Source organism: Biomphalaria glabrata, chromosome 7, assembly GCF_947242115.1.
Source record: "Biomphalaria glabrata chromosome 7, xgBioGlab47.1, whole genome shotgun sequence".
Classification (NCBI taxonomy): domain Eukaryota; kingdom Metazoa; phylum Mollusca; class Gastropoda; family Planorbidae; genus Biomphalaria; species Biomphalaria glabrata.
In genome coordinates, this window is record NC_074717.1 from 6,642,461 (window position 1) to 6,668,018 (window position 25,558).

At 34.1% G+C, this 25,558-nt stretch overlaps 3 protein-coding genes across 9 annotated transcripts in view; all 3 read left to right on the forward strand.

Moving 5' to 3' along the window:
• Positions 1–6,771, forward strand: part of LOC106062205 (1-phosphatidylinositol 4,5-bisphosphate phosphodiesterase gamma-1-like) — a 42,900-nt gene extending 36,129 nt beyond the window's left edge. For all 6 annotated transcript variants that reach the window (XM_056035193.1, XM_056035194.1, XM_056035195.1 and 3 more), the window contains one exon: positions 1,085–6,771. In XM_056035193.1, coding sequence (XP_055891168.1) covers positions 1,085–1,133 — 49 coding nt within the window. In that variant the 3' untranslated portion in view covers positions 1,134–6,771. The remainder of the gene's footprint in view (positions 1–1,084) is intronic.
• Positions 6,772–10,334: 3,563 nt separating this feature from the next.
• LOC106062207 (H/ACA ribonucleoprotein complex subunit 2-like protein) lies at positions 10,335–13,942 on the forward strand. The gene is made up of 2 exons (XM_013220474.2): positions 10,335–10,416; positions 13,355–13,942. The coding sequence occupies exon 2, from the start codon at positions 13,369–13,371 to the stop codon at positions 13,840–13,842; it is 474 nt and encodes a 157-aa protein (XP_013075928.1). The 5' UTR covers positions 10,335–10,416; positions 13,355–13,368; the 3' UTR covers positions 13,843–13,942.
• Positions 13,943–14,265: 323 nt separating this feature from the next.
• Positions 14,266–20,620, forward strand: LOC106062206 (solute carrier family 2, facilitated glucose transporter member 3-like). 2 transcript variants are annotated; one of them, XM_056036616.1, is made up of 5 exons: positions 14,273–15,739; positions 15,934–16,022; positions 16,291–16,449; positions 17,436–17,534; positions 18,331–20,620. In XM_056036616.1, the coding sequence occupies exons 2-5, from the start codon at positions 15,975–15,977 to the stop codon at positions 18,592–18,594; spliced, it is 570 nt and encodes a 189-aa protein (XP_055892591.1). In that variant the 5' UTR covers positions 14,273–15,739; positions 15,934–15,974; the 3' UTR covers positions 18,595–20,620. The 2 variants fall into 2 exon arrangements, 1 of the variants encoding a protein (XP_055892591.1); XR_008779043.1 differs by lacking the exon at positions 16,291–16,449 and having other exon boundaries at positions 14,266–15,739.
• Positions 20,621–25,558: the final 4,938 nt, after the last annotated feature.

The following is a 25,558-nucleotide window of genomic DNA, read 5'->3' on the forward strand; positions in this document are numbered from 1 at the left end:
ATCTGAATGTTACACTGGCAGGTTTTTCATCCTTCTTAAAGTCCTCTATGTGTCTTTGATACTAATGGTCACCAAAAAGCAGCCGTATTTCTATTATCTATGTCAACACATTGTTAACTTCTAAGTAGGCTAATATAAAGATACAAATGACTTTGTTAAACAGCTAATGCACATTCTGAATATTCCAACCAATCAACTCTGCTGTGGTTCATTTTCTTAAGAGTGATTTTCATGTTTGATAGATCAGGGTAGACAATTTCAATGAGGTATTAGAAATTGATGCATTGTCTTATGAATCTCTGTTTTTTTGGGGGGAGAAAAAACTTTGAGCATCTTGAAGAATAAAACAAGTGTTAGACATTGTTAATGGAAGTTGCTGGATCTTTCATTTCATGTACAATTTGATTTTTACAAAGCTTACATCAACTCACTCTTTCTGTCTGTACGGTAAAAAGTTTGTACACATTATTTCTCCCACACCCGATCTCGGATTAAGTTTAATTTTGCACAATGATTTATGCTACCTGACAACACAAGAATAAATTTAAATTAATAAATTAATTAGCTAATTAACTATTGGTAATTTATTAATTTGTTTGGTATCTTGATCAAGGTAAAGAAATTGTACTTGACAGATATGATGGTATAATTTGAATTAGTTCCCTTGGGGACTCTTGAGCCCTGAGGGAACATTTTTTATGCATTTAAAAAAAGGATCATGTTAACATTCACCAAGATATACCCCCTGCTTCCTGCCCACTTTCTCAACTGTTTCAGACAAGTGATAGTATCATAGCACATTTAGTATTATGTCTAGGTCAGTCATACAAATAATTACATGACTGTTCGAAACTAATTGATACAATTACACTTAAGATAAGCTTTGGTTGTTTTTTTTTAAATTATGTTTTTTTGTTTTTCTTGTTATTGGCTTTATTTTAAAATTCCCTAGTTGATTTCTCTAAGAACAACTCAGGGAAAGCTAAATATAGACCCCATAACTATAGTTTGAATTCATTTTTGTATATCATGTGGTGTATATATACTATATATATATATATATGTATGTATGTGTTCTCAACAGGTGTGGGTCAAGGCATCAAGTCAAATACATTCGTCAATCCAACGCTTGATGGTCCTCATGGAGTTCAGACTAGTCCAGTCAGTGTTGATTAAAGCTTACAATGTTGCTTTACAGAGATCACTAACAAAGTGAACTAACCTGGATGTATTAGAGCTTTGTTACATTTGTTATGCCATTGAAAGATTATTTTTTTGTTGATAGAATTATTATATATAACTGATGATGTTAAAATTCGCCCAGCTTGAAGTGAATGTGTTTTGTTTTTTTTATTTTTCATCTTTGTTGTTGCTAAAAGTGTAATAAGTTTGTTTTTTGTTTTTTTTTTGCTACTTATGCCACTAGACTGAATGCAGTGGATAGGATTAAGCTCAATGCTGGACTATGCAGTGTTGGTTACTGTGCGCATCATTTCATGATTAACTTGGAAGAGAACTTGAGAGCAAATAGTTTCCATCTCCTGGGAAGTCAGAAGTTTTGCTTGCACAAAAAAGAATTTAAGCTTGAACTCTTTTGGTTTGATTTTGGTATTCGTTATCAGCTTTCAATTTTTTTTAGTTCCAACTTTTTAAAATTATTCAAATTTAAAGTTATATTTTTTCTAAGTCTGCTTTCATTTTCTTATAAGATCTTCGTACAGATTTAATCATGCGCTTTATTTAAATATAGAAAAATTTCAAATCTTTTTGAGTTAGTCATTTATTTTTATATTGAAAGCTCTCTTTGTTATATTGAAAGCTCTCTTTGTTATATTGAAAGCTTTCTTTGTCTTGAAGATGTCTATAATATCTCTTTCAAATAATGGTATGCTGAAACCAATACAAGTTCTACAGATGTATGTTGGATAGTAAATATAATGAGATGATGGGTTGGGGAGGGGGTGTTGCATCAGCATAGTGTTGGTTTGATTGTGTGATGTGATTACTTGAAATGTTTTCTAAAAAGAGCATGTTTCTATTATTTTGGAGTGCTGTGCATATGTAGTGTATACTTAGAATCATTGCTTGTTGAGTAAACATAATACTTGTGATAAGATAAACATTTGATTGTTCATTAACTCCCTTTTTTTTTTTATAAGTGTGTCTGATAGACACCTTCTCTTGACCATTATGTATGTATACAAGTGACATGATGATATCATAGTTTACACTAGTTCAGATATTAATCAGAAATGTATTTTTAGATAAGCAGATCACATGAACAGAAAGAAATAGAATGCTCTCACGTTTATTGTATTTAAGTTACGTATTCTGTACAAATTTAACCATACACTAATAATGTTTTCCTATTATGCTAAGAAATAAACAACAACTATGATAGATTTGTTTTGCTCTGACACTCTTCTACACAATGTATTTCAACCAGACTCATTTCAAAGTCTGGATTCTGAAATTCTTTTTCCAGTTTTGTATTTTTTTGTAATATTGGAAAGTTGCAGAATTTTCATGGACTTCTTGAAAACTTGGGGATTGAGTGACAATCCCTTAGCATTCATGTCATGTTCTGAACAAATAATTAACAAAAGAAAGAGGACATGGTAGATTAGTGGTAGAGTGATTGGTTGTACAGCTGATTGTTTTGAACCGGTTCAAACCTTGTTGGAGTTATTTGGGTTCTATTTCTTTTCAAGCAAGTCATCATCATTGAATTTTTTGTTGTTGATATTTTTGATGTTGTTACAGTATGATCACGACTATAAGATCATGACAATGTGTCTGGAGGGTCATGACCATGTATCTTTTTCTGTCATGATTCTAATGTCCTGTCAAGTTGCCATTTTTCCCATATGGGTCCTAACTACTTCAATTCATATATTGATGTTATGTGTACTCTGTGATGTCTACATTATAGAGGTTTGTGCAATTCACTTAGTGCTAGTATTATATGCAGTTGTTAGTTCTTGCCAGACTGGCAGTCCAATGAGTATTAATAGACATTCTCATTTAGAAGTATTGCACTATTGCTAACACTAATAAACCAACCAAAATATTTGCATGCAAAGATCACCGTGGTGCTCAGGGTGTAAATGCATACAATACATTATCACCTTTCTCTTGTAAATTGTTAAGACATTGGAATACCAGATGCTCTCAGAGATGTTAATCAAAAATTATATTTTCATTGCCATATAGAGTTGTTGTTTTTTAATCTTATTATTACTGTACATATATTTGTTGTGGTCAATTTTTTGTTTGCTCTTAAGATTTCTTGTTGCAAATATTAATGACACTTTTATTATTAAAAATATCTATCAGGATTACTATTGACACTATTAATATTAAAGACTTAATACATACTTGTTGTATATGACATGTGGCCTAAGTATAATTGTTTAAACTTGATTATTGCTGGATGTTTTCTGTAACATAACATTGAAAGAGTTAAATGTTCTATATCTAGGATAAACTACACAGTTATTGGCTGTTCTCCATAGAGTTTGTTCTTGTGTAGTATACTTCTATACCAGTGCCGCGGCTCATAGGTTTGTATGGCTTGGTATAGAATTGAGAAACAAGGCTGAATAAATATGATGTTTAATTCACTGGGGAATTCTACATTCCTGAGTTTGTATTTTATGTCTGTATCTGGTGCAGTGGACACAATGTGTTACCTCAAGCTTCTTGGCATAAAATATGTTTAGGGCGCAACTTTGCTTACATGGAGATATGTGAATCTTTTTAGCTGGTCTTTGGTCCAGCCACACTATATGTGGCTTTAGGATTATCAACTAGCTTTCATTAGCCGCTGATTTCCTTTTCCCTTTCTTACCTATATCACAGCCTCATCATCAGCTTTCAAAAGAGTAACTTGACGCATCTTTTGATGATTTTCATAGTGATAAAATAAAAGCCAATCTATGCCTTTGTTATTTTGACTTTGCATATTTTGTGAATAAATGTTGCTGCCCAGCATATTACTCCCCCTTCAAACATGTCTTTGATATGATTTTACTTTATTCATAAGTAACATGTTAATTTGTGTATGTATAATATATATATAATAGCCAACAAAGAGTGAGAGCATTTTATTATAAAGTTTTTTTATTTTGACATTTACAAATTTATCTGGTAATGAAGAATAGAAGCATTGGAAACTATACTTTACACATAAGGACCTAAACTTGGAAACTATACTTTACACATAAGGACCTAAACTTGGAAACTATACTTTACACATAAGGACCTAAACTTGGAAACTATACTTTACACATAAGGACCTAAACTTGGAAACTATACTTTACACATAAGGACCTAAACTTGGAAACTATACTTTACACACAAGGACCTAAACTTGGAAACTATACTTTACACATAAGGATCTAAACCTAACAGAACATTTACAAAAGATTATAGATTTCTTTCCTTTGTTGTGACTGTATGTATAAGGTCATTTTATGGTTGTATATGTGTGTTTGTTTCAGTTACAGCCGAGGGTCATTGTTGTCTAAGTAATTGATAATAAGCCTCTCCCATTCTGTAATGCATGAACTTCTGTCGACAAAGCCATATGTTCAGTTTAGTGAGAATTCTGCCAGCAATGTCACCGTTGTCATTCTTAATTTGTATCTATGGCAATCAAGAGCTTGCAGATATGAACAAATATATCAATAAGCAATTAGTACTGTATAATTACCATGATTAGAGTTGATGAGTGTATTCATACAGTATTGTTTTTACTGTGTACATTTTTCTTTGTGTACACAGAACTTCTGTATGTACTTGGTATTAAGTTTGTTGTATAAAAAAAAAGTATTGTCTATGATGGAGATACACATGGCTTTGTGAATCAAATTTTTTTTTGTATGCAAATGCTAATTTCAGTAGTTGAAAAAAATGCAGGTGTTGTCAAACCCTTATTTTACTGTACCGGTATTTCACTACATTGACATAATTTAATTTCTTAGATAAGGTCGTTGTCACTTCTGTACATGATCTTAACCAATTGCAATAGTTTGTAGCATTCATATTTCTGCCATAATTGTAGCTTTATCATGCAAATTTCAATTTAACAGTATTTGATCTATTGAGCTTTATTGATATACAGGTTAAACTTTTATTCCGTTATAATGTAATTGCACTACAGTTTCTAAAAAAACCTGGCAGATGATATGATAAGACACTTTTGTTTATTCCTGATGGAAGAGAAGTAAATATTTGTTGGTTGAACTCTTTTAGATCTTATATTCATTAACAAGATTACTTGATTGTGCTTTGGTAGTTATCAGACATAAATAGATATTCCATTCTCAAGTTTATAGACAACAACAAAAAGTTGATTGCCTTTTTATAAAGTAACTGGTAGAAAGAGAGATACTGCTGAGAAATGTTTCCTGTAAAGATTAGTTAAATGAGATGTAGTGTTTTCAACCAACTACTCTTCACTGACACCCCCCCCCCAAAAAAAAAATTAGAGATATCACTTTGTAGGTGTGTGATAGCCTTAGGCTGTTGACTGTTGTCTAATACAATTGTCTGTCTCTTTGTTTCCAATACAAAAAGCACAATAACATAAATATTGAAAGATAATTTGTTAAATGTCAAAGCTCTTCATAATATTCATTGAATCACCAAATTTTCATTGTAACAGAAAGTTGTTATTATACTTTGTCTCTGACATGTTTACATCAATTATAACAATCCTATTACAAACTGTTCAATAAGTATGCATTTGAGTCCAATAGAGCTGTGACTTTTTGTTTTTGTATTGGTTTTTTTTTTCTAAGAACGGAACAACATTAATTCCATATCATGTATTTAAAATGTCAAGAAATGTTCGCAGTGAGCAATACTTTTACGTTTCTGAGGCTTTTTTTTTACATCTAGAACTCAACCCATATACAAGAAATGTACATCTTAATTAGCTGAAATATATTCATGATGGTATAAGATGGTAACTTAACAGCAGTGCTGAAATTCAAATGCTTTCTGCTAATGCTGCTATTATTTTCCCCCCCCCCCCCCCTTTTAACACCTAGAACAATCATGTTTTCTATATAAATGTCAGCTATGAATCTTCATCTGGTGTATTCACAACATCGTACATTTTTTGTCATTAATTAGCATACATGTTCTCTGATTGCGTTTGTCTTTAATATTTTCTTGTAGAATTTTTATTCTTTTCCTTATCAATGTGACCCATTAGAGTGAAAAGTAATTGTACTTGAAATCAGAGACTATGAATTAAGGTCTGATTGCTTCAATTTTGTATCTGTTTGATGATTTAGCTGATTTCCTGATTAAGAGAATCTATTTAATTTTTTTTTTCATTATAGAAACAGTGTATGGATTGACATAGTACTTTTTTTCTTTTACCTTTGACACAAACAGTGAAAACTATAGTATTATATTATAGGAAAAGAAAGACAACCAGCCAAAAGAGTTGGGTTTTTTCCTAAATTTTATTTCTGAAAATTATTTTAAAACATTCTTAAAATGTTTATGGAAAAAAAAACATGACTATATAATATATATATTTACACATAATTTAGAATATATAAGATATAATTTAGAACTCAGTGTAGATATCTATTTTAAATAAAAATCAAAAACATAATTTAGTAAAACACATTTTAAAATCAGTTTGCTAGAATGAACATATATATGTGTACAAGAAATTTCTTTTCAAGAGACTACAAAATGGTGACATAATTTAGGTCAACTAAATATATACAATTTCAACTGAAATTAAAATTTTTTTTGCAAGTGGAGTAGGACTTGATAGTCTTTTTATATTGTTGGTTGTTGACATAAATCTTTACTTTGGTTGTTTGTTTGTTTTACATGTTTCGGATGTTCCTTCAGAGTTGAAGATAGTTTACTTCCTAGTCCAAACCTCCCGTAGGACGACGGGGGATGGGAGCGGGCAGGGTTTGAACCCTCGACGGTCGATAAATCCGAACGACAGTACAGCGCACAAACCGCACGACCAGGCAGCCATCTGGTCATAGAACATAAACCTTTATCTCTTGATAAGGACACATTTTGGCTGGATGAATGAATGCAGTATGTTGTCTTGATTCTCAGAACTGGTGCAACCAAGCAGAACCCTCATAAGCTTTATGTAAACTCTTCTCTGATTGACCTCTTGTTTTGTTTGTTGATGAACTTTATTAATATAATTGAAACATGCCTTTTACTTGGTGATTCTATCTCATCTCTTGTCTTTGATTATGATCTTACAAAGAATTCTTTCTTGTAACAATTTTTTTCCTAACATTTTGAAAACACTTTAAAATGTTTTTATACTATTTCTTTTGTTTAATAAGGTAGTGTTTCACTCAGAATTGGAAGTACTGGTACATTTATATATACATATATTGTTAATGGCCCTTGAAATAAGGTTATGACCATACAAACTTTTTAGGGATCCCCAGTGTCTAGATAAAAATTGAACATTTTATCAAGTTTTTGTTTTCAAATAGACAATGCTCTATAACTGATTGTCTCCTTACCACTTACTGAATCTCATAGTCTGTCATTTCTTTCTTTTGTTTACGCTGACCAACCAATACTTTCAATATTTTATTTGCTACAGTTTATTCATATATATATATTAAGTTGTATTACCTCAATTTAAGTCTAAGTCTATGTTGGAATCTGTTCAGATTTCCATTGTGGTAAGCTTAAGTGCAGAAGAGTTGGATGAGACAGTAAATTCATGTCTAATAATATTGTTTTTGTAGATGTATTTGTTACACACTACATGATACAAGCTCTGCGCCAAACTTTAATGGTATATTTCTTTCTTTTACAAGGCTTCATCTGTTTAGTTGATTTCAATTTGATTACAATTGTACTTTCTTTTCAATTATATTTTGTCTAAAAAAATGTCTTTAGAAGTCTTTGGTTGCAAAAATTATTTTCTTTTTTCTTTTGAACTAGGAATATATAATTTTGTTTAGTGTTATTAAATAAATTTTTTTTTCTCTAATTTCATTATACTATTTTTTTGTGACAATATTTTTTATAGTATAAAAGATTCTGTTTATGTTTGTAGATTATATTTAAAAAGATAACAATAAAATGTTTAATGTGAAAAAAAAAAGAGTTTTTTTATTTGTATTACTAAGTCTTTTTTTTTAGTAAATTAGAATTTTTAAATATCAGTGGGTATTATGTTTACATATTTCTGGGGGTAACTGTGCCATTAAAATATAAGACAAAAAAAAAAAAAAGGCAAACATTACTTCCCTTGCTGTATGGGCTTGACCAATCGTTATAGAAGGCCTGGACACTGACCTGCAATATTACAACCTGTGGGCAATTTCGACCAATAGCTCGTTGGAGAGCCCTGTGGATGTCGGAGAATGAACACTTGGTTATCCCTACCTTGTCCCATGGATATTCCAGTCACAGCTAGTTGCAAATTCCCCTTTTTACTTCAACATAGGAGACGCGAACATGGCCAAAAAACTTCCTTGAAATGCGGTGAATATTCTCAAAGAATGATACCCTTCAGCCTACACTTTAATCTAGAGTAAATACAAAAATGAAGTGACGAAACAGTTCATGATAAATAGGACCTATATATTAAATATCTAAAGGCAGAACTAGGGACTACATTGTTAATGGGAGAAAATGGTGAAGAGACGAAATTAGTGACTGCGTGGACACGGGCACAAACCAGTTACCCTCCGGGACGTCAACTTTGCTTAGCAGCAACGCAGTACGGCGAACTAACCACTAAGGCAGTCTGGCGAACTATAATAACCACTAAAACAATGCCCCCTGGCAAACTAACCTCTAACACGGTCTTGGCGAACTAACCACTAAGGCAGTATAAGGCCTACTAGCGACTTAACCACTAAAACCATTATTATACATAAAACACTGAACCATAATCTTCAAATACAAAATCTAACAAAATACTCAGAAAGACAAAGATAATGGCACATTCCTCGTACAGTATGCTAGGACAAATTTGTACACATGCTCCTTCTTCCCTTATACTATTAGAGCATGGAATGGTTTGCCTGAGCTAGCCAGGAAAACCAGTGAATTGGCAGAATTCAGGTCATTGGTAAATATGCATGACTAAATGCATGACGTGTAGGACGTAATTATCTTCTTATTTTGAAGTAACGTCTGTATTATATTATCTTAATAAGAGAAAACAGTACTGGCGAACTATATATATCGCACTAAAGCGGTACTGGCGAACTAATCACCAAGGCAGTATTTGCGAACTAATCACTACAACATTAAGCAGATGTCCAAAAAACATCTATCTGATCTGTGGCATTCGCAATTAAGCAACGGCAAGAATGCATCCGCCATATACCCGGGGGTTAACCGGCGCATATGCCCCGCCCTACCTCGTTACACCTGACACAGCCGAGACGTTAGGCACATTTGACAAACAATAGCTCTATTTGGGCTGTATAGGACCTTAGTCCTAGCTCTTAACAGATGATAACCATCGGACAACATAATTAAACACTATATTATGTAGAAATTAAGCTGTACACGTAAATACAAATGTGAAGCTAATAGATGAAACAACGAATGATGAATATGTATTACATTTAGGGACCACATCTTCAATGATAGAAAATGGTGAATTAAATGTAACAAAATAAGGGACTGCAACGACCAGGGCACGAACCAGTCTTCTTCTTAAATATTACAAACGTTCGCATTTTATGTCAATCTAGTCATGCATGTTAATCAATGATTTAAAGTCTGCTAAGTCGGTTTTCCTGACTGATTCAGGCAATCCATTTCATTCTCCAATAGCATCAGGTAAGAAGAGCACTTGTACAAATTTGTTCCTGCATATGGAATAAGAAATGTGCCTATAGGATAGCCTTGTATCTTTCTAATTATTTCTGAGTACCCTACGAGTCTTCTAAAATTTAGTCCTTAATTAATTTCGAGGTAGGTAAAGATTTAGCTGTTTGGTCATTTACTGTGCGCTCTGGACAATCGTCTCCATGGTCTTGTGTTCGAATCCTGTCTACCGCCACCCCCCGCCGTGCTGCGCGGGTCGAGGTTTAGACTAATCAATTTTAGTTCTGAAGGAATATCCAGAACATGTACAACAAAACAAAGGTCTATAAAAAGAAATAAAGGAATACTCATTATCTAACCGTTGTGCTTTTTCCTTTTAAACAAAATATGCTACTGTAATAAGATTATATATTTTGGAAACAATATAAGCTATAAGCTAAATCCTCGCTCGATATAGAATCTAAATCTAGATTAGATCTATAGTTATAGGTCAAAATGCACTTATAATTTTTGGCTTCGACTGCCTTACCGGATGTAAAAATCTGGCCGCTTCTCATTCAAAACAAAAATACAACCACGTTGTCCATTACAATAAACGTAATTTAGGTAAACAAAACTAGATTACTAGACTAGTTTAGATCTAAATAATTAAGTTGGCTGTAAACTGATATCTAGATCGATTAAGTTCTAAAATCAAAGTGACAAAAATCAAACTTTTATCTACTCCTAGTCGTACTAGTGACTAGTCATCACTAGTCAGACTAGTCTAGTGTCCACCGTCAACATTGGATGATCATTGACAATCAGACATTGATGATGGATGATTGTTGGCAACAATGCCCAATGATTTTGAATTTAAATGAATAAATCATAAATGTCCAAATGAAACATACATTAGTGACAAGAATTACTCAATTAGTCATTATCATTAGTAATTTAATGAAAGACCCAATCAACCATTGCCCAATCATGGACCCCCAATTTGAATGTCCTAAGCCTAAGTCCTAGACTCAAGTCTTGATCTACTATCTCATCTCTACTCTCTACTAAGTCTACTCTTAACTTTAACTGTGTGATTCATGAAGTGTGTGTGAGTGTAGATTCTGTCTAGACCTATAGTGCTATAACTATAGAGAGGCGCTATACTTATATATATAATAGTTTATACTATAGATGAAGTATAGATCTATTTTTTAACCCATCAGCTCCTTCTGCAGTTGGAAACCCGTTTTTGTCCTAAACCGTTGTAGAACGTTTCTAAAACCCCCTATTCAATATACTTGATTTAAACTTTTTAAAAACAAGATTTCTTCTAGTCTCGTTGCAAGCGTGATTACAAATCATTTTGGAGATTACCAATTCTATTTTTAATAAAATCGGAAAGGTTTTTATTTTTTAAATAATTTTTCAAACGAACAGGCCCATAGCCCCAGTGTATAAGCCCCCACGTGGGAAAATGACTATTTTTGAAGTTTTTTACATTCTAGTGGTATTAATCGTATATATTTTTTAAAACTAGACATATAGTTCTATTTTTTTAAGTTATTTGTTTGTTTATTTGTATTAGATCTTCAATTTGATTATTTTTTGCAAAATACATATTTTTTAGGATTTTTAAAATACTTCTTCCCTAGTGCTATTAGAGCATGGAATGGGTTGCCTGAGCTAGCCAGGAAAACCAGTGACTTGGCAGAATTTAAGTCATTGGTTAATATGCATGACTAAAATGCATGACGCGTAGGACGTAATCATCTTCTTTTTTGAAGTAACGTCTGTATTATATAAGATAAGAAGAGTTATCCCTCCTTGCTTAGGACTTTAAAGGGAGTTTTTTGAACCGGAAATAGGAGCTATTGGGTTAAAGACTCTACTCTACTGTAAATAAAGATAATTTAGACTATAGAGTAAAGACATTAGAGTAAATTTAGAAATCTTAAATATTTAGTAATTTACACTAAGGCTAAGCACTAACTAATTTGTATTTAACCATTTCACTACTAAGCAGTTGTAAAAAACTACCCCATCCCCAAGAGAAGGGATATAACTCCGTATCAGCTATCAGCTATTTTAAAAAATCAATTTTTTGACTTTTGACTAAATTCGCAGAAAAAAACTAATAAAACCTAACAAAAACCTTCTTTTTATAATAGAAAAAATAGACCTAGGGTTAAGCATCATGTTTGAAGTCATAAATAGGCCTACAGGGCTCAAAAACATTAAAATATTATGTCGTTGTCGTATTTAGTTGCCTTCCAATCTCCTGTTTGACTAGATCCAACATATATGATAGACTGGATCTAGCATCAATTTTATAATTATATTTATTTTCACTACTATCGGACTTAAATAGTTCTAAATCACTTACCCATGGCTGCCTGGTAGTGCGGTTTATGCTCTGGACTGTCGTTCGGACTTGTGTATGGTCCCAGGTTCAAACCCTGTCTGCTCCCACCCCCTGTAGGTTTTGACTAGGAAGTAAATTATTAAATCTTCAACCCTAAAGGAACATACGAAACATGTATGGAAAACATTTTACAAACCCATTCCATGCTCTAATTAGCACTTGTAGGGAAGAAGGAGCATTTGTACAAATTTGTCCTAGTATATGGAACGAGGAATGTGCTTTTATTTTTGTGTCATTGAGTATTTTGTTAGATTTTGAATTTTGTTTTTGTATACTTTGAAGATTATATTTGAGTGTTTTATGTATAATTGCTACTTTACTTTTGAGTCTTCTACCCTGAAGGCTTTCTAAATTTAGTGATTTTATTAAAGGCTAAAGGTGTTACTCTAGTCAAATGTGAATATTCGTTTGTTATGAATCTCACTGCTCTAGTCTATTTTGTGTCCATTCCAGTTTGAGTTTCTTAATGTTTTCTTGAGCTGAGGGGTCCCAAACAGAGGATGCATATATTCTATTATTAGCCTAACAAAGGTTAATACCAGAGGATGGCTACATATCCTAAAAGTTGATCTTTGTAATTGTCTGCTCCCTACTGGCCTAATCATAAACATAGTCTCCTCTAAAGGAGTCTAATGTCTGTTGCAACCGAGGCCCCTTGTTTTGGCAGAGATGAACTCCTATTGAAAAAAAAAAAACAGAGTAGGAAGGGCTAGTCCTCCTTTTTTTATCCTCACTCTTCACAATCTGTGACTAATAATTTAATCTAAAAACAAAAATTGAAAATGCCCTGCAAAGTTAGTTCACATTATAAATACTTTTAATTTCAATACATTTTGAGAATAATAACAAGCTTAAAAAATACTAAATTTCTCAGGGAGGCCTTATACAGTGCAGTAACTTTTGATTTTTTTTAATTAAGAAAAGAAATCCAGCAATACACATCCAGTTTTTTTCACTAGATAAATAGAAAGTCGTCACAATTGTGTTCTCTTTCTGAACAAGACATGATAAACAACTCTTGTTTCTTACCATATTTAGTACCTACTGTAAACAACTCTTCCTACCTCAATGGTGCTATTTGTTTTCATTTATGTTTTTTTTTAAACGCTCTCTTTTAAATTTTTCTTATATGTCTTTCAGATTGGTTAACAAAAATGGGGAAAAACAGAAAATCTGAGGCTGATCAAACTGATGATAATGATGAGTCTGTGAACACAACACAGACCAAATTAAGCTGGGAGGACAAAGTCAAATATCTCAGCCCCATCGCCAGGCCTCTGGCCTCAAAACGGCTAACTAAAAAGCTGTACAAAGTCATCAACAAGGCCAAGTCCCAGAATTCTCTGTTCAAGGGCATCAAAGAGGTTCAAAAGAGGTTGAGGAAAGGTGACAAGGGCATTGTGGTTCTGGCCGGAGATGTCAGCCCAATGGACATTATAACACACATACCCATTATGTGTGAGGAAAGGGATATTCCCTACTGCTACACACCTTCCAAAAGTGAACTTGGTGAATCTTACGGCACTAAAAGGCAAGCATGTATTGTGCTGATCAAAGACCATGAAGCATACAAAGATTTATTCACAGAGTGTAAAACGAAGATTGCAGAAATACCTATTGACTATTGAGTTGTTACTGAATAGTTTGTTTTAATGTGACTGTATGTGTTGTAAATATATACATGAAGGTACCAATGTTTTATAATAAAACCCAGTCTAAGAATCGAAATTGAAAGTTTTCATCTTGATATGTTAATAAATGTTGTAAAAAAATATATATTCTTCAGGGTGTCATTGCTGTAGTTTGGTAGTTAAATCATTAAATTACTCCGAAGACATGCTTTTTCAAGGTTTCGTTTTTGAAGATTCACTAATTTTCTGAAATATTAATTTAAATGATATATCAACATTTTTTTTTGGTTAGAAACAAAAATTTGCCATAATACCCTATAAAATGTTAACAATTTAAAAATTTTATACATAATGCATCAATAATATTAAAATTAAATACTATATACTGTACAATACAAGATTTATCAATTATTTAGTGGGTGAATAAAAATAATTTGTACTTGTTCATTTCTCCTTTAGCTGCTTTGCCTACATGAGAATTACAGGGCGCAAGTGTCTGTGCTCTGCATAGTTTATTTACAGCTCTACAATGACAGAGCTGGGACATTTCTTTAAAAAAAATGATACAATTGTGTTGCTACAGCATTAGATATAACAATAGACCTGGATCAGGAATGCTCTTTATGTCTAGTTATTAGCTGGATCTACAGTTGTTGTGACCTGGGGGTTTAAGTTGGTTCTGTCTGAGAAATATTTATAGATGAATGTTAAAAAAATTATACACCCTACTTGCAGATTTCAACAATCCTGAAATGATATGATAACACTGTTAATTTGATGGACTATATATTAAATATGGTGTATCATGAAATTAGAGTTAAATATTACATCAACTTGTATAGTATGAATTGTATACAGCTTCATTCATATACTGTATCTCACACACACACACATGGGTTTTTTAAAACAATGTTCAATCATCCATTTAAAAGGAAAAAGAACTTACTAAAATAGGATTAACTACCCAGTATTGAAACAGTTGTGATCATGAATATCAGATCTCATGTTTTCTTTGTTCCTGTATGTGCCTACGTTGGTAATTGTCTAATTGACTAGAAATGTATATTTTCAATGAGTACCGTAATAAGAACAAGTTTAAAACAACTGTTACTTCATCGGCCTGATTATTACATTGATGACCTGTTTAATACCTCTCTATTGTATTTCAAGCCGAATAGGCCAGTGGACACATAACAGTAAGACAAATTAATAGCCTTGCGATTTCTATTATTTTATTTAACCACAGTCTTGGTATCAATTCATCATTTTGTAATGTAATCTGATGCCAGGTATACTAAGCCATTTAATAACTGACCTTATGTACTGAAAGTTACTCACCTAAAAAAAATATTTCAATTAGTTTATAGCCAGTTGCCAGCCTGGCTGGTAACTTTTCAAATTCATTTTCTCAAAGCTCATTTCACTATCCTATCATGGCATCACTGGTTTAGTTGTATGAACTATATATTTTTGGTCCTTTTTAAGAAATAAGAGAAAAAAAAATTGAATTCATCATCTTTAAAACTGTTGTATGAAACCAAGTTTAAAAACAAAAAAAAAAGATATTAAAAAGAACTTGTGAACTAACAGTTTTGTTGTAACTATATCTTATACCATTCAAACAAAATATACTCAACATGTTGTTTTACATATTCCTTAGCAAATAAAAATTTCAATACATGTTCATAATTTCAATACATTTTCATTGACATGCGCATTAATACTAAGCCAACAGATTGTTTAAAATTTACATAGTTTATGTACATATATTTTTAACCCCCATAACATCTAGTCCAACTATTCCTGCAATATAGTCTTGTAACCTTGACCTTTTGCCCAGAGTCTCCAAAATATCTGCTGGTGAATAAAAGAGATGATGATGCGGCTGAAGCAGGTGAGGTGTTTACAATTTTACTTTGTCATTGAGTTGATTATGGACATATTGTTATTTCTATCAACTTTTTTTTTCTAGTCATCTAGTAGTGCTCAGGTATTTTGTTTATCAAGTTGGGGTTTGATGCACATTTCTGAGCACTTGAAACCTGTAAATCATGATAAATTCTGTTGTCTTATCCTTTGTTTACGCAGCTCTGATTTGGTTAAGAAAAACAAGCGATGTGTCTGAAGAGATGGAGGCCATGAGGAAAGAAGGACAGGACCTCAGGAACTCACCAAAGGTAATTTTTGTATATTGCATTAGCTCTAGTACAAAACTTAAGTGTCAGTTTAATAATTACTACTATTTAAGGTGTGAAAGTAGTATTTTCACTGTGCTTTAATTTGTTCACCCACTTGCAAGATAGCAACTGAAATGAAGCAATGCTATGAATTGTTAAGCAACTTACAGCTACTAATGTTATTAATAAAATTAAAGCCTTTATCCAACAATGCTCTCAATAACTAATTAGTGCAGCCATACTGTATCATAAATGATCTCCATTACAGGTCACTAAGGTCAGAAGTGTACACACACTTGTATGTCTGTCGTCAATACATCAAGTGCACAAAGGCCAGCAACTCCTTGTGTATCTCATATTAAAATGTATTTTGTTTATCTCTCAACATTTACATCATCTGCCCTATACATCACAAGGTCTGAAATGGGTACTTTACTTTTAAATTTTTTTAGGATTAACTAGAGTTGACAAAACTACCCAGAGATATCAAATTGAAATATATTTTAATTCATTTAATCAATTGAACATGAAACATAAGGCCTCAGTAAAAACATGCCACTCTCTACAGTTTCTTGCTAGTTTTCTAATGGCTTCCCAGCTCTTTCTGTCCTCTCAGCTTCATCTAGTATACTGCATCACCACGTTCTTTTTGGTCTTCCTCTACATCTTGTGCCTTGGGGGTTCCACTCTAAGGCCTGTGTAGCACTGTTGTTGGTATCTTTTCTAAGGCTGTGACCAATCCATCTCCATTGTTTCTCTAAAACCTGCACCCCTTATTTTTCTGTCCACCCATCTCTTGCAATGTGGTGTTTTCTATTTTGTCATACCAGTGTTCAAGTGTTGGGACATGGGTAGAAATTAAAGATTTAATTAATGAGAAATGGACAAGCTCTCATCTGAATCACAAGAAAGATAATGCCTATTACAAGCTATCCCAACAAGATCAACATCAAATCTTTTTAATTAGGACCGGACACAACAGAATGAGACAACATATGTACCTTAAGCTTAAAATTGGAACCAGCAAAATCAAATCTGCCCACATGGAGTGTCACCAGAGTGCTGACCATGTCCTTCAAAACTGTTCTCTTTACCAACTGGCCCATACAAGACACTGGCCTCAAAACACCCCAATAGAAAGAAAACTATATGGAGAGCTCCCTGATTTGGAAACCACTGCGCAGTTCATATCATATATTGGTCTAGTCATCTGAATGCTCCAACATAACAATGAGAATGAGGAAGAAGAAGAAAGATTTTTTTTAAAGCATTGTACGTAGATATTAAAAAGAAACACTATGATAGACATTTAATCATGGAATGGATTCACTCCCTACTTGAAGTCTTTCTTTAGTTTTCACTTAGAAAAAAAAAAAACAATAAATCTACTTATAACTTTTTTTTTCATCTTAGTTTAGTGTGCTTGATTTGATGAGGACCAGTGATTTGCGATGGCCACTAATTATATGCGTAGTACTACAAATGTCTCAACAGTTTTCTGGCATCATTGCTGTGAGTTTAATATAGTTATAGTTAATACAGTCGATAAACTATTTATTTAGAATTGATACTGATACATTGCTATGATAGCTTTGCTTCCTTTAATAAACCTAGATGGGACTTGGGTTGCTGGTTTGAGTTCATGCCTTGATCATTGGTTTTTATGTGATGCAATGAGAGATTTCAGTTCAAGATGTTCTCTCATAGGTAAAATACCTAGATATACCTAGATGGTATTAAATGGTAGGTTTCCATTTGAAGATGTTGAGTTGTAATTCTTTTGGGTTAGTAGATTTTTCATTCGAGATTCAATTTGAGCAGAAATGTGTTCCTGAAGTGCTTAGCAGTAAAACTTAAAAAAAATATCCCTCCATATAAAATATTTACAATCCGGATCAGCAATCCCACCAATAAACACTTTTCCCACTACAGACATTATAAACTTATCATTAAAAAAATGAAAATTTGAAAATCCCTTCCAGACCCCTATTTGAGGGGTCATCCAAATGAGTGTCCAAAATTTTTTGTGCATTAAATATTAAGCCAATGACATTTTATCTTTCTATTCATGTTGTTATGTAAATTATTGACCATCTTGCATGTATTCCACACATTAGACTTATCTATTTATTAAGTAGGCTACATTATCTCAAGTCATGATGTCAAATGTCAACACAAAGGGACCCCCTTAAAAGGCCAAGTCCCCAGGACACCTAAATCCCTTGCTACGCTACTGTATTTATCAGAGATGATTTTTCATGATTAAAAATGTAATTATTACTAAGCTACTTTTTTTTTTTCCTTACAGAAGTCACTAGAAACATATTCCTTTCTGCCTTTCTCTGTCATGCTGTTGTTGTTCTTCATCTTCACCTATATGTTTGTCCCAGAGACCAAAGGCAAAAGTATTTCTGAGATTACCCAGCTGTTTAAATCTCCCACTATGGATAGATCAGAATTCAGAAATTCCTACAAAAGCTCAAAGAACAGATACAGCACCCAAGTCTTGATAATTGATCCACCTCTCTCAGAAAAAGGGACGGAATATTATATCGAGTCCAGCTACTTATAGAATTTAGGTGGCTGAACAATTTTGGCGGCTGTTTTATTTTTTGAAATGTTAGTCCTTTGATTTAGTTTCATGTTGTTGGATAAATTTGTTATTAATAACATTTTATTATACAGGGCTTTCATTAATTTATCAATGCAAATACAATTAATCAGTTTTAAAAAATATATTCATCATTTTAAATGACAACTTTTGTTATATTGTTCTAAATATGTATGATCATGTATCAACATACCTCAATAGAATTGTGATAACACACCACAACAGTTGTTTATGAGATACCATTTAATACATTTAAAGGAGGCCAGAGACTTTCTTCCAATAAAGTGATTTAAAACTATGTACTCCATCAGTTTTTTATATTATATTTATAAAACTAATTAAAGCAGTTGTATTCTGGCTGACAATGTCTGTGCTGAATGTGGCAAATCTGGTTGTGGCAAACTATGTAAGTTGCAGCTGGAGCTAGGTAGCCATGGGAAGTACTGCTTTCATTAAATCTTCAGACTTGAAGACAAGCCTTATTATTATTAATCTGGCCAGTGATTTCAGTGCAATATGAACACTAATGTTTTGTGTAACTATTTTTCAATAAGATTGTTTTCTATGAAAAATATTTTTATTATAAGTTTCAACTTTTATTAGCACTGATTACTTGAATGAGATTGTGAGATTCTGTTTTCAGTTATTTAATATTGATATTTTTCATGTAAATGTTTTGTTTTGGATGTTCCTTTGTAATTGAAGATTATTACATCCTAGCCCAAACTTCCTGCAGGACAAGGTTTGAGCCCAGGAAATTTGAGATGACAGTCCAGAGCGTGTACCACATCACCAGTCAACCCAAAGGCCCAATATTGGTCCTGTTTGAGCATCTTAAATATATACTGGTGACTTGAAAACAAAGTAGAACTTTTTTCTATTTAGTTTTTAGGAAAAATAAAATAATCAAAAGTTATTCCAGTAAGTAAAATACCCTTTCATACCTTGGGGCAGATGATGTTAATGCCATCTGTTTCTGTGGCTTCCGGTTAATGATGATGTCATGTGACCAGCACAACGACCAACCACCTTTACTTTTTCTTGACTAGTGTCAGGCACCCATTAGAGTTGGCAGAATCTGGTGCCCTATATATCCCTTAAATAAAAAATCCCAGTCCAGATTTGAACCTGGGATCTCTCGGTTCTGCAGCCAAGCTGGGACCCAATGGTTCTGCAGCCAAGTGCTTTACCACTGAGCCACTGCGTCTCGTAAAAGGTATCCAATCTTACATAAAGCTGCATAAAACTACATGTTCCTGAGCCAATCAGACCATTAAAAAATATAAGCATTTTTTATTAGTAGATTTTTAACAAACAGTTCACCAGAAATTAAACACTAAATTGTGTAGCAACTTCTCCTTCATGGTCAGAGACTAGCACAATCTCATTTCCCATAAACTTGAAGATGCCTTTTTTTTTTGTTTACTTTTAAATTGCTTTTGAGTAGTGCAACTGTCATGCTTGTAGTATTATGCCCAATCTCTTTTGGACCAGTGGGGGGAAATGAAGATTGGGGTGAAAATTTCGATACTGTCGTTAGGCACTCGGCTAACACAACATAGCTTGAGTAGGATTTGAACCTTAGCCCCCTTGATAGGTGGCCAACTGGTTTTTTCCTCTCAGCCACATATACCATTAATAGATAAAATTTATAAAATTATACCATTAATAGATAAAATTATTCTGTCACCACCATCATCACCACTTGGCTGTTTACCAAAGTAAAGGGATTGTTAAAGAGTTTGATTAATTAAATCTATTAATCAATAATTCATTTGATGTCCATCAGTTATTTGTTTTATGAGAAGGTAATGATTTTCCTTTGTTTATAAGCTTTCTAGGCAGCATGTAGTTATTCCTTGAGAATTAGAACTGCAAAACTGCTTGGGTGTATGTTATGTAGTACTGACTGTCATCACAAGGGTCCTGAAATCCCACCTGTTGCTGTGCCTTAAGAATTTGGCCTCTCTGGTCACAAAAGAAATTGTAAGGGGGAAAGGTCGTCTCTTTTGTTGATATGACCTTAGACAACTTATTACGACAGAAACACAGTCGTGTGTGTTGACAGTGAGAACAGGTTAGCAATGCAGTGTGAAGGATGCAGGATAAGTGGCATTGTTGTTAGCGGTCTTAGGTAGGGGAGACAACTTAAAGGAATACCCGATTGAAAAGACATATTATTGTAGGGAGTTAGTTGGAGTTAAATGTCCTGAGGCTATGGGGTTGGCAAAACACTAGGAATGAAGCCAAACATCCTCGGAATGTTGGGTTGAAAAGACGCCGTGAATGGCATCAAATGTCTTGAGGATGAAGGGTTGGAAAGATGTCTCACCAGCAGACTTGTACAGTTAGACTTCAATTTGTTTCTTCACTATCTCTGTATTCTCTAACGGTAGCATTAATGTTGACATAGTCAAGTGTAAATCGTCATCTCCTCGGTTGGTGTTGTAGGCATGTTCCAGGAATGCAGTCTCAATTGCTCAGGTTTTCAAAAATGTCTTTCCGAGTCTTTGCAAAATAAACTGTTGACAATTACTCTGCAATGAGTTGACATAAAGTTGTCAGACGTTAAGAAAACAAAAAAAAAAAAAAAAGTCTATATTCACAGCAAACTTGTGACCAGATCAAATAAATACACATCGTTTCCTTCTGGTCGCTAGATCAAAAGTCAAGTAGTACACATTTTTCTGCCAAAGTGTTCAACACAGGTATGTCCACTTCGTTGTTCACTCTCACACTCACAGGTCAACGACAGTTCTACATATTGCGGATGTTCCTTTAGAGTTGAAGATAATCTATTTCCTAGTCCAAACCTCCCACAGGACGAGTGTAGTGCAGCGGGCAGGGTATGAACCCGGGACCATCGAGACCACACTCCAGGTCTCCAGCGCGCATACTGCACGGCCAGGCAAGCCTTTCAAAACATGCTTTATAACTCTCTCCTGGACCTTTAGAAAGTAGTGTCCTAACTAAAGTAGCAGCTTTACACGTGTAGTTTTAAAATTCATACAGCAACTAAAAGCAGGTCATAACTTCTCCCTCATCAACAAACATATTCGTCGCTGCGTTTCCATTCAAGTCTTTCCACAAGCTAACTTATATAAAACAGACGTTACTTCAAAAAAGATGATTAGCTATACTAGACTTCCAGATGCGGCGCAGTTAAAAGCCTCAAAACTTAGTTGTAAATCTTTCTCTCTGCGGTTTCTAGTAAACAGACACGTTTCCCCTTCCTCCTCCAAGGCTCTAAGAAGGTGCGACGCCATGTTTTGAGGCCTAAATTGACCACCTTGCTTTCGTTTTCCTTTTTTCGGCTTCCTACGTCTTGCCTACGAATAGACCTATGCCCCGTGAACCTAGTAGGCTATAACGTTCGGTCACCACCATTTCCCTTTTTTTTTTACAATAAATTTTCAATGTCCAATACAAATAAAAACTAAAATTAACATCATTAAGTCGTGTAAATCTTTTAAGATTTTCATTTTTTTTTTTGCGCAGACGATAAAGGACACATTACATAACACGAGAAATATCCTTTCTTCCGAGAGACCAAAGCCGATTGTCCGGACAGTTTTGTCGAGTCTTTGTGTATGTAATATGTGTATTGTATCATTTCGAATAAACTGGCTTTGTTTGTTTTACATGTTTCGGATGTTCCTTCAGAGTTGAAGATAATTACTTCCTGGTCCAAACCGACGGGGGATGGGAGCGTGCAGGGTTTGAACCCTGGACCATCGATACATCTGAACGACAGTCCAGCGCGCTGAATGCACGACCAGGCAGCCATCCATTCAAAGATCTTCTCAAATTGACAGCTGACTAGAATTTTTCCTCCAAGACAAAAAGAAAATAACATTTTATCATATTCTAGGCCTTAACTAGATGTAATGATAGCTATAGGCTAAGTAGGCCTGTGTGCAAATGAAAAAAAAAATCGTCACGACTACGTGCTACAGAATTTTAAATTGCAAGCCCATTTTATAATAAAGCGTGCATGGTCGGACATGAACTACAGATTAACTTATTCCAGTATATTACAATTATATAGCTTATCCTCATAAACTGTATTTCAGTGAAATCACTACATGCTGAGTTGCTTCGTATCAGAAGTTATTGATTTGAATGTGTAAAAAACATGACAACTCTCTCGCGCGCTTAAAGATTGCACGAAACAGGAAAGGCTCGATATTAACTATCAAACAATTTAAAGCCCTGACACCAGAACATAACATCTGGCATAGGTTTCTGTCACATACTCGTTTGAGATTCAATGTGACATGAAGTGAGTTAATAGTCATTTGACTATCTCGTGCCATATTTACGAAGAAATTATTGGTCTGTAACTGACCACGGGGTGAAAACCTCAGTTACCTTTTGGACTCCTAAGAGTAAGGAGATGTATGTATGTATTGTGTAAGAGATACGAAATGTAATATAAATGGATTCTAAGTGATGTATTTCCATGACTGGAGTTGCCAAGTTATTATGCACTATTTTATTATGATTATTAAACGTTTTGTCTGTTGAGACGATGCTTGCTTCTAAATATAGGGGCCTTTGTGTTGTGGTCAAATTACTCAGTGAACATAGTGGCACTACGCAACAACAAAATTGAGCAGGATAAAGTTATTTAATGTTTGCACAAAGAACATTCTAACAAGGCCAGAAGAGGCCCTAATGCTATACATATAAACATTCGCGTTATCAGCATATGTCAAAGATATGACAGTTTCGAAACAGCTTATGGACCTGATGTAATCAGAAGAAAAAGAGAACATTATTGAACCCCAACCCCCCGGCTACGCCTATGCCCAGTAGCGGCCTTAGGGGGTGGCAAGTGGGGCAACCTCCCCAGGCCCCGCGATTGGAGATTCCCTTGACACTGTCAGCTTCGAAAACCAGAACAGTTCTCATATATACTCAATATCTTTGGAAATCTTTCCAGGCATCTTTATAATACCAAATACTATTTCTATGTAAGCTCTTAACATGACATAAACTTCAGCAGCATGAGGTTTCTGTAAATCCCGTTAAGTGTGTGACTTTCTGGTTGGATTTAGCTCCGAGAATGTCAAATGGTAGTACAACGAATAACGTAATGCAAGAAAAATTAGAAAAGTAAAACTGCTGTAGCGCGCAGTCTTAACAAAAATTCTAGCGATTGTACAGTACCTTTAAGAAAACAACACCGCATATCAAGGGAGAACAGAGAAACAAACGAAAACGGTGATAGCCGAAGTCGACCCAACCATGCAAGTAGCCTACATCTTCGAAGAATTAAGAACGCTGAGGCTCACGGCCATTACATCGGGCATAGGATTCAAAACGAGAATATGAACATTATGGCATCAGAAGTAAAAGGGAACATTATTGATAAAATCAAACTTGCAAAATATTTTTCCGTCATTCTTGACTGCACACCTGATGTTAGCCACAAAGAGGTGATGTCCCTTATATTGAGTTTTTTTGGACGTATCCTAATGTTGACAACTTAACAGGAAAGAGTTTGTCATGGCGCTTCTTGCTGCGCTGGTGAACCTTGGTCAGGACATCGCCGATTGTCGTGTCCAGGGATACAAATACAATGGTGTAAACTTGAAGGGAAAGCACCAAGGAGTCCAAGCATACATTATTCGCATCAACAATCGACCTTTTGCGCTCTTCTTGCGGCGGCCATAATCTTAACTTTCAGAGTGTTTAGCAGAAATAGTATTATGTATAGTTTGTTGATTGTTCATGAACAAATGTCTTAATCCTTAGTTACGTTGATTAAGGCAAAATCTTTCATGAAGTACATTATGTAATGTAGTCAAACGGCCAATAGTACAATACATACGTTTTTGTAACAAAAATAACACCTACAGCATTAGAGGCGGACGAGACATTAGGCCTACCGTGATGTGATGTGGTATGGATATATAGCCTACACTTACGGCTAGGGCCCCGCATATGACGATCGCCCAGGGCCCCGTGCACTGCTAAGGCCGCCTCTGCCCATGCCTCCAGAGTAATCTGTCCAAGTCAGACAGCCATCAACAAATACAAGGCAGGAATATCACAGTAGTCATACTTACGCAAGTATCTTTTTTTCCATAAATTGTGAGAAGTCACCTTCCAGGAGCTTCTTGTAAATCAGGAGGCCACGGAAAATATGTTAAAAGTTATAAAATGGTTTTATTTTAATAATTTACACCTATAGACAGTGCGTGACTCACTGCGGTCGCATAGGTTGCAGTGACCTAAGGCCGGCTCTGAAAAGTAGCGGCGTATGCTACACCGTGGGTCGACTAGCATTTAATATTTAATGTAAGAACACATTTACTCAGAGAATTTAATAATTCATAATTCAGTGACAATGAAAAGTAACATCTATTTAGCACAAAAAAAAATAATTGCAATAAATCTTTATAAAAAAAAAAAAAGAATTATTTTATTGTGGTCTAAACATAGGCATAAATAAATATAGACTGGCCGATGGAAGTAACTTCATGTAACTTGAAAACATATATATCTATTGTATTCGGATTTCCAAATTATGAAAAGTTGCATGGTCTTCATTCCTAGAGATTAAACAAAACTACACTGCCTCATATTTACAATATATGGGAAAGGACCAATGGCGAACGCTTTTGTGCCAGTTTTTAGTTTAGAATTTATAACTCCGCAATGGTTAAACTTATTTAAAAAATGAAAACATCTGCGGACTCCTCAGCTATTGGGCGATAAAACTAAATTTTGAATCTTTTTTCCATATCAGCTATTAAATTTATAATTCAAGTCAACTTGCGGTAGGGGTCGGACCTAATCAGCGAACGCAATTTTCGCGGGAGTCATAATGAGCGAAAGGCCGTAAAAAATAGCGAAATAGCATGTTAAAATATAGGAAATTATGCTTCAATTAGTTCTACCATTTAACTTCTTCCAT